The 10,375-nt window shown below is 41.7% G+C and overlaps 1 protein-coding gene across 10 annotated transcripts in view; it reads left to right on the forward strand.

Moving 5' to 3' along the window:
- Positions 1–10,174, forward strand: part of LOC105488993 (SAM and SH3 domain containing 1) — a 350,928-nt gene extending 340,754 nt beyond the window's left edge. For all 10 annotated transcript variants that reach the window (XM_071096570.1, XM_024795158.2, XM_024795154.2 and 7 more), the window contains 3 exons: positions 1,631–2,784; positions 4,193–4,324; positions 6,449–10,174. In XM_071096570.1, the coding sequence (XP_070952671.1) occupies positions 1,631–2,784; positions 4,193–4,324; positions 6,449–6,712 (1,550 nt within the window). In that variant the 3' untranslated portion in view covers positions 6,713–10,174. The remainder of the gene's footprint in view (positions 1–1,630; positions 2,785–4,192; positions 4,325–6,448) is intronic.
- Positions 10,175–10,375: the final 201 nt, after the last annotated feature.

The raw sequence follows: 10,375 nt of genomic DNA on the forward strand, positions 1-10,375 counted from the left end.
ACTCTAATTCCAATTCTAAGAAGCATCTTGGGGCCCTCAGAATTTGAGCCATGACGCCCTCCTATTCTATCAACTTGGGAAGATAGTAGTTCTCCCCAGACTATATATAATATTCAGGTAGCCTGAATATATCAAGACAGGATACAAAACCCACCTAGTATCCCAGTACATCCTCAGTTTCAGTAAATGTCAGAATCCTTGTGTAGCTCATGTAAGTTCTGAAGAATTTTTTTTTTCTCTTCATAACCTTTTCATATCCAAAACTTTCCAGGAAATTAATTTCCCCAACTGTTGGTGATTGGTAAGGATCTCACAGATATCACTGGCAGAATATTTCATGCCCAAATGAATTCATGTGTACCTGCTGAAGAACTAGATGGCTAGCAAACCATACTGTGAACATAAAGTAAATTCAGAGATCTTTCTAACATAATGCGGAATGCAAAAATGGAACTTATATATATAGTTTTATATTGGGAGTTAAGGGAAAAGAAAGTCATATTCCTAAAATTTATGCTAAAGAGGTTCTAATAATTTTCTATTTCAACCTACTTTTAAAATTTGATGCGATTTTTTTTTTTTTTTCTGAAGAGGTGTTTCTTCATTTATCTGTGATGATTTTTCTAATAATGAAAAGTAGGACCGGGGTCAATATCTTCAGTAGTAGCACTAGGCTGATGATCTTTATGTAACAACAATAATATCCTACAGATGCGTAGCATTTTGGTGTTTATCATTGTGGAACATACAGGTGGACAGGGTCAAAGCACACAACAAACATGTTATTAACCAAAAATGTAACAAGGGACAGTTAATCTGTGTGTGTGTGTGTGCGCGCGCGTGCACGTGCATGTAAGTACTGATGAGAACAAAGCATTCAGCACGCTGCGTGGCCCATGAATAGGCAAAGCGTATCCAACAGCAGAAGTTGAATATCAATTACCAGTCGTCAGATAAGTAGATTATGTCTGGTTGATAGTTCAGTTATCAGTCTGACCGTTGTAACCAGGACTGTTGCTTTGCTGGGACCTAAACCTTTGTCAGTATTTTGTAGATTTTCTTTGGCAAAGTACTCACATAAGTCTACCTGTCTGTGCCCAGGTTGGTTGACTGTTTCTAGGATACGTTTATTAGAAGGAGGGGCCTCAAGGAAGGTGGGATTTGAGCATTCACTGATCACTCTGTAGGGGATACCATTTCTAGAACCTATTCTGAAATTCAGTCCAGCTCTCCTTTGCCATCATGACCTTGAGAAATTGTGCTCGCCCAACAAATGCCATCAACATGCGGTATGATGATCATCCTCTTTCCACATCAATTGTAGCTGGGCACAGACTTAAGCCAAGATTTATTTTACTGCTTGACACAGCATATTTCTTTCCCATGTAACCCAATTAATTTCAGTCTTCCTGATTTCTTTAATAAGACTAAGAATTCTTTCTAAAAATAAAAATGGAACCATAATAACCCTCTATCACCCAATGTCATAAAGGGTGATTTTGTGTCTTTAGTGTAATTGAACAATAGGATGTGGGAGTTGGAGATTTCAATTATGTTAGCACACCTTTATGCATCTGTTTGATTGATTTGCTTTTAAAATGTGATTGTAAAATGTTCCCTTGTCTCACAGGCAAGACTCGGAAAGCTAGCCTCCTATCTGCCAAGTCATCCGCCGAGCCCAACTTGAAGTCTTTTAGCAGAAACCAGTTGGGCAATTACCCAACATTGCCTTTAACGAAATCAGGGGATGCACTGAAGCAGGGACAGGAGGAGGGCAGGCTGGGTGGTGGCCTCGCCCCAGACATGTCCAAGAGCTGTGACCCACCTGGTGTGACTGGTTTGAATAAAAACCGAAGAAGCCTCCCAGTTTCCATCTGCCGGAGCTGTGAGACCCTCGAGGGCCCCCAGACTGTGGACACTTGGCCTCGATCCCATTCCCTGGATGACCTTCAAGCAGAGTCTGGTGCTGAGCAAGACGTGCCTACCGAGGTGACAGAACCGCCCCCTCAGATTGTACCCAAAGTGCCACAGAAGATGACTGCCTCTTCGACGAAGGCCCAGCCCCTGGAGCGAGACTCTGCTGTCGACAATGCGTTGCTACTGACCCAAAGCAAGAGATTTTCTGAACCTCAGAAATTGACAACTAAGAAACTGGAGGGCTCAATCGCAGCCTCTGGTCGCAGCCTGTCACCCCCTCAGTGTTTGCCCAGAAACTATGATGCTCAGCCTCCTGGAGCTAAACACGGTTTAGCAAGGACACCTCTGGAGGGCCACAGAATAGGACACGAGTTTGAAGGAACACACCATCCCCTGGGCACCAAAGAAGGGGTAGATGCTGAGCAGAGGGTCCCTGAGGCAAGAACGCAGCCCAAAATTCCATCACAGCCTCCACCTGTTCCTGCCAAAAAGAGCAGAGAACGCCTTGCTAATGGACTCTACCCTGTTCCCATGGGCCCCGGTGGGACCCTCCCCAGTCCCGATGCGCCTTGCCTGCCAGTGAAAAGGGGCAGCCCCACCAGCCCCACCAGCCCTAGCGACTGTCCCCCAGCACTGGCTCCCAGGCCTCTCTCAGGGCAGGCGCCTGGCAGCCCACCAAGCACAAGGCCGCCCCCCTGGCTCTCAGAGCTCCCCGAGAACACAAGCCTCCAGGAGCACGGTGTGAAGCTGGGCCCGGCTTTGACCAGGAAGGTCTCTTGTGCCCGGGGAGTGGATCTGGAAATGCTTACTGAAAACAAGCTGCATGCCGAAGGCATCGATCTCACGGAGGAGCCGTATTCTGATAAGGTATCAAAGGTCCTGGGCCCACCACATTCACAGGCCTTTGTAGAAGGCAGGCAGCCAGGTGAGATGAACCCACATCTGAAGCCAGCCCGGTAGCCAGCCCAGTAGCATGGGCCGCTCTGAGAGAGTGGAATGAATGATCCACAGCCAGCAGCTTCTGACGAACAGGGAGCGCAGGCTCCAGATTAAATGAAAATACAGCCTCTCTGGAGTCTTCTTTGTTTCGCTCTTGCTTGTTTCCTTTTAGTTTCTGGCAGCTCTACTTCGCAGGGAGAATCATTAGTACCCAGACTGGCTTCCGAGAAGGATGGTTTAGTGGACAGCAGACACCTGAATCCACGTGTCCACACTGTACTTGACATGCATGTGTTCAGATATTGACACCTTCCCATTTCATCTCTCTGTAGGTAAACCAAGGTTAAAAATAACCTGCATGAAGACCTCTTAGAGGGATTACTAGAAGCAAATAAATGTGGACATACTTTGAAAATTATAGAACCCTATTCAGATGTGATCATTGTATTATAGTTATCTGTATGGGTAGTGGGAAAAAGATAATATAAAATCCCTCATTGTACCAAAATCATTTAGCTCTATAATGAAAAATTATTTCTCATTTTAAAAAAATGAGATCTACCAATACCAAGTGACTCCAAAGACAAAGCGATGCTAAGAGACACAGCTGTACTTTACTCCTGGAAATACAGGTCCTATTAGGATGCATTCCTGAGAGTCCTTTATTATAAAATTCTCATGACAATGCATGCCTTAGAATAAGATCCTCGTTCACCTCCCTGACCCTCCTTGATATTTCGTGAGTAAATGTCTTTAAATAAAAAGTAGTGAGAATGACCATACAGTAAATGCTGGCCTAGCAAGCTGGTGGTATAACTTGTAGCAGATGAAGCGCAAACAGTTGGATATCTGTAAAGTAGAAGTTAGCCCTTCCCTCCTGCAGTTTAGAAGACTCTCTTCAATAACATTAGAGGAATTGTATTTTGCAAAATGATCCGATTGAGGTGAAGGCATTGGCCTGAAAAGTGTAGAGTAACTGTGTGCTGCCTTAACTGTGCTTCAGAGCACTTTCCTAGAGCTCATCAGTACTGGAAGATAAAGATGTAAAAGCATTCTCTCTAAAGCATCTATCCTGGCCAATAAAGAAAATATATTCATTTCAAATTAAAACTTTCGGGTTGGGCGCGGTGGCTTACGCCTGTAATCCCAACACTTTGGGAGGCCAAGGCGAGAAGACCGTTTGAGCCCAGGAGTTTGAGGCTGCAGTGAGCCATGATCACACCACTGCGCTCCAGTCTAAGCGACAGTGAGACCCTACGTTATATGTGGTGTATCTTAGGGAAAGAAAAACAAAATCCTTATACCCTTGATGCCACATTCCTGTTCTCCCTGGCAGCATGGCCGCTGTGGGATTCCTGAAGCCCTGGTGCAGAGATACGCAGAGGACTTGGATCAGCCTGAGAGGGACGTCGCCATCAACATGGACCAGATCCGGGTGAAGCAGCTTCGGAAGCAGCACCGCATGGCGGTGAGCAGCCCACGGTTCTCCAGCTTCCTGAGGCACATTTAGTGATCACGCTTAGTAGTGAGCATACTCACAACTGCCAAGTAGACAAGGGCTTGCGTAGCTATGGAAAGGAGACAGCTGGGGAGAAAGTAATACATGGTCAGCCTAGAAATGTTTAAAAATACACTTTCAGAAAGAAAAAAAAATGAAAATTTTCTGTAATCCCAACACTGAAAAACTTTTTAAAGATCCGTCTAGTGCTAGGCATGATGGTGCACACCTGGGATCCTAGTTACTCAGGAGGCAGAAGCAGGAGGATTGCTTGAGCCCAGAATTTTGATGCCAGCCTGGGCAACATAGTGAGACCCCATCTCTTAAGAAATAAAATAAAATCCGTCTGAATGACACAGTTTCAGTTAGAAGCATAACTTTAAGAGATCTATTGTTCGACATGGTGACTACGGTTAATAACAATGTATACTTGAAAATTGCTAGGACAGCAGATTTTAAGTGTTCTCACCACAAAATATAGTGTGTGAGGTAATGCATATGTTAAATAGCTTGATTTAGCCATTCCACAATTATCAAAACACCACGTTTTACACCATAAATATACACAATTTTTACCTGTCCATTAAAATTCTGTCTAATCATTTCTCTGCACATGTATAATAGTAAATGTATGAAACCTGATTGTTTGCTATTATCAGATCATGAATCTGTTTCTCTGTTACTTAGAAAAAAAAAATTGATATTATCAATACAGTAGTCTCCTCATATCCATGAGGGATATGGTCCAAGACCTCCAAGTGGATCTCTTGAAAGCTTGACAAGTACCAAACCCTGTATATATTATACACAAATTTCTTTTTCCTTCTTCGCAATTTCATGGATATAAGATTCATTTTCACTGTAGATCTTAGGACCCTCAGCACACGATGTTTTTTTCTTTTCTTATTAAGTCAAGAACTCTCACCTTTTTACTTAAAGGAAGCACTTTGAACGTGGCTTCTCATTGCCACATGCAAATGGCCAGCATGTTACTCTTGCACTTTGGGGCCATCATAAGGCCAAATAAGAGTGATTGAACGTGAGTGCTGCAGTCCTGCGACAGTCGATCTGATGGCCACGGGCTACTGAGTGACTGCGGGGCCCAGAGTGTAGACAGTGTGGATTTGCTAGACAAAGGGATGATTGTCAGGTGGGACAGAGCTGGATGCTATGAGATTTCCTCACACTACTCAGAATGACCTGCGACATAAGACTTACAAATTGTTTATTTCTGGAATTTCCCATTTAATATTTTCAGGCTGTAGAAGGCAAAACCGTGGATAAGGGGGGATGGCTATTGTATTTCAAAGTATTCTAGTAGGTCAGTGTACTCTAGTATTGAGTCTCATAGTTAAAACATTTAGATTTTTCCAACCTTTTATTTTAAAAAATGTAATGAAGAGCATCCTTGTTAATAAACCTTTGTAGACTTTAAAGGTTAATTTCTGAGTATGTATTCCTGGTATAGGGTTTGCTTCATCAAAACTGTATAAAATCCCAAAGATTTTCACACTTGTCAGCAAATCACCTTTCTGAAAGGTGTAGGCCCTTTATATACCCAGTAGTCAGGGTTAAACATCCATTTCCCTGTTCCAGCCAACCCATGATATTGTATTTTAAATTCTTTATAACCGCATTGACTAAATATGTAATTTTCTGGTTAACATAGATTCAAACTACAGTGGAAAGTCTCCTTTATAAAAACCCTACCCACTGAGTGCTACTTTTCACACGATCACCCAGATTTGTCCCTTCAGACTACCTTAGGGCTCTTGTCAAGAGCATATCCACAGTGAAACAAAACAGCAGAATATGTTAATGCTTACAGTTTGGAGACTTGGATACATAAATGGGATTTGATCTCATTCCAGACACCTTCGAGAACCTTGTGGAACACTTCCTTAAAGATTTGTTTCATCTTAGAGAAGAATTTTTCCTGCTAGTCTTGATCTCTGACACTCACTACATTGTTGCTTTCTGATAATAGTCTAGCAATGCAGTATTTCAGTGCTGTTCCTTTTAGACATACACGAAGCAGTCCTCCGATGACACATGAAGCGTTTCTATCATATATTGCTTTCTTAATTTATCCAGATTCCAAGTGGTGGACTCACGGAAATCTGCCGAAAGCCCGTCTCTCCTGGATGCATTTCGTCTGTGTCAGATTGGCTCATTTCCATCGGTCTGCCCATGTATGCCAGCACCCTCTCCACCGCGGGCTTCAGCACACTGAGCCAGGTGCCTTCTCTGTCCCACACTTGCCTTCAGGAGGCCGGCATCACAGAGGAGAGACACATAAGAAAGCTCCTATCTGCAGCCAGACTCTTCAAACTGCCGCCAGGCCCCGAGGCCATGTAGCCAGGCCCAGAATGGGCTTCTCTGGACAAGAGCCACCCTTTCACTGTGCATATGATGCTGATGCAATTCCTCCATCTCTGGACGTGCAGACCAGATCCAGAAGAAAAGCCTGGCGTGCAGCCAAACAGCGTGAAACCTTGGCACAGGACTGAGGATCCTCTCCTCCAGAAAAGCCCCCTCAAGGAAATTAGTGCGGTTCTCTTTGACCTCCAAAGACAAGACAAGCACTTATTTTTATTTTCAGAAGACGAAAGAACCAAGATGCCAACTGGCTGCGAATGCTGTGTCTCCAGTCTGTCTCTGTGTGCTGGTAGAGGCTGGGAGGAGTGGGGGCAGCCTGTTCCATTTCTGATAGTACCCTTGCCCTTCTGTCTGTCATCTTGCAGGATGCCCGAGGGCCAGACGGGCTTAGCTAGGCCAAAGGAACAGACTTGAGAGTTATTGTACATTACTGACCACGCTCATTTGTTCAAAAGTTAGAACATCTGGCTGCACCAGGAAAAAAAAGTCCTGTTCTTCTTTAGATAAACAAGAGACATTTTCATAATTGCTTTCTAGCAATCAGCTTTTATTTGCCTTAATATAAGCTTTTAAGCAGTTATCTAACTAGTGTCCACAACCCTGTAACCATAGTAGTTCCACATCTTCAGCTTCAGCGGACATCTAACCTCTCTGGGATGTTTCCAGCAAAAGTGGGCTTTTCTAATCGTCTCATTTTAACATGGCTTATTTTGTAGAGGTATTCATCAGCCACACACTTCATGTTGGTTTTTGGTTTTTAAGCTAACTACAAATCTAGTACAAAACTATCTGAAATTCACAAAGATATCATGTGTGTGTGCGTGCATGCGTGCGTGTGTGTGTCTGTATTCATAGTAACTGCTTTTTGTTTTAACCAGTTTAGTATCGTTACCATTACTGTGTGAGTCGTTGTGCTGCAGTATTGACTTGGAATCCTGACCATGTCCATCCCAAAATTCAGTCCTCAGTTAACGGATCATCTTTGCAAAAGGTCACTGTGAGGTTGCATATTTCAGGAACATGTTCTTAAAAAGGGAAATCATTTATAAGATGTTTTCTAAGACTTTTCAGTATTACAACTAATACCATTATCCTTCTTTTTTTATTTAGGTAATTCTTTTAATTTAAACAAAGGTTCAGTATGGAGCCAGACAAACCACATTAGCCATGTGTTAAATATTTGCTACTTTAAATTGTTTTACAACTGATTTCAGCACATTCTATCCTCTTTTTTTTTTTTTTTTTTTTTTTTTTTGAGATGGAGTTTCGCTCTTGTTGCCTAGGCTGGAATGCAGTGGCACAATCTTGGCTCCCTGCAACCTCAGTCTCCCAGGTTCAAGTGATTCTCCTGCCTCAGCCTCCCAAATAGCTGGGATTACAGGCACCCACAACCATGCCCAGCTAATTTTTGTATTATTAGTAGATACGGGGTTTCACCATGTTGGCCAGGCTGGTCTTGAACTCCTGACTTCAGGTGGTCCACTTGCCTCGGCCTCCCAAAGTGCTGGGATTACAGGTGGGAGCCACCACGCCTGGCCTCTAACCTCTTTTAGTCTAGTGTCTGGTTTTCTAGCAAACAGTAAATTTTAACAAACTATTAAGGTTTCCATTGCTTACAAAATGATTTTCCTTTACATTCTTATCATGAACACTATTTTAAGCATCAAATGCAATCATCTAAAATATAAAGGGCAATCATTTATAATATAAACACCTTGACCACAAGCCCTTGATTGAAAGTTTTATAATATTTCATCTACTTATTAAAACAAATAATTTCCCTTGGGTTGGAGGGGAAGTGATTTCATAAATTAGCCATCTTTAGCATATTGCTTATGTCTGGATCCATGTTTCTGAGGGAAAAGACATTCTCAGGTGATGTATTTTTTTCATGCATTAGTATGCATTTTTAAAAAAGAATGCATGTTTCTTTAATAATTTTCATCTTCTATAAGATGCCCTGTGAAGAAGTTGTGGAAATGTAGAATAAAAAGCTAAAGCTGCCAAATTTCTATTGAACTCTTAAAAACGGCTCATGTTTGTCCTCTCGGGTTGTGGCCTAGCCTATTTGCAATGTAGGAAGCTGCAGGGTTCTCGTATAGCTAAAGCGTTAATGCATTTCACGTGCTGTGGTGGAGGCGGGTGCTGCAGACAGGCTTTTCTTCCTGCTCCCAAAATACCTCGGCTGGACATTTGGACAGATCCTGTCATTGTTTAAGCTGAGCAAAAAAACACACAAAAGTCGTGTAAGAGACAACAAAGGAGAGGGAGAAATCTCATGTGAATTTCCAAGTTTTAATTCGTTCTCAATGAAGGATTTTCATTTAAGTGAAAGTCACAGCAGAAGAGGGAACTTTCTGGAGTTTTTGAGAATGCCAAACCATATTTTTATCACTCTTCTTTGGAAATCAATGCCTTTGCATAGAAAATCAAATTCAGGGACCACAAAGAATTTTCAGTGGGAATGTCTAGTCTGAGGGGTCTGAGGTTGTTTTTACTTTATTGTGTTGTTTAAATATTTTAAAAATATATTTAGCGTTTGGTCTTTTTTTTTTCTTTAAGCATTTAATTTGGTCTGAGAAAAGCTGAATGTTTGGGTGTGACGTTTGACTGAGGTGAATTGAGGCTGCCTGTGGATGTTAGTGAACAGGTGGTAGGGCTTCGGCAATATCCAGTTTTAATCAGTTGCATTTGGTACAGAATTTTGAGTAATGGTGAAAATTGTTGTCTTTGGAAAGCACAAAAAAAACGTGGAAAGGCAGTTCAGCTCAGGTAGCTACACATAACATTGTGTATGATTTTCACTTCAAAGCTGTCTGGAAGGAAATGCAGTCAGCTCCAGCTAGTACTATTTACGTACCCAGATAACTAAGATATTGTTTCATGGCCTTGCCTTAGTTAGAGGCCCTTTTCTCTGTCCTGAACCCCCAGGTATGGGTGAAATTGGAAATTACTAATCTATTGGAAATCAGTTCCTGACATAGTAAAGTTTCGCTTTCATAACTGCAGCAAAAGAGGTCAGCTCACCAAGTCACTGCTGCCATGTGTGTACTGTATTATTTTCAGAAAGAAATATAATAGTCTGAGTCCAAGTTATCTTGATTTAAAATTGATAGAGAAAAGAAACTGTCGAGCAAGTTATATAACAACTAACAACATTGCACTTTCTGTATATGAAATCAATATTTAAATAACTTATTTTTCTCCATTGCTGTTCTTAAAAACATTGTAAGTAGCTGTAATATACCAGTACCAATATGTTCTTGCAATTGCTTCAGCCCAAGAAAGCTGTGTATTGTTTTAAAAATTGTAAAAATTATTGTGATGATTCATTTAGCATAAAGAGAGGTGGACAGAAGGGTTTTCCTATGTATCAAAACTTGTCTATAATTATGTCATCTATGTACCTAGAAAAAAAGGAAATAAATTTCTTCAGTTGAATATGCCTTTTTTGTTGTTTCTTGGGTATTTTAAAGGTGAATGGAGTAGAAATGAAAGGGAATGTATAAAGTGGTCAAACGATGAAATATATTGGGAAAATTGTAGTTGTCTACAATTCTGCCATCACCAGAACTCACCCCCTGACATCCACCCAGATTCTCTTTGTCACTTTATTGCTTTATTTTCAAATATGCATGATCA

The sequence above is a fragment of the Macaca nemestrina genome, chromosome 5 (assembly GCF_043159975.1).
Source record: "Macaca nemestrina isolate mMacNem1 chromosome 5, mMacNem.hap1, whole genome shotgun sequence".
In the NCBI taxonomy this organism is placed as follows: Eukaryota; Metazoa; Chordata; class Mammalia; order Primates; family Cercopithecidae; genus Macaca; species Macaca nemestrina.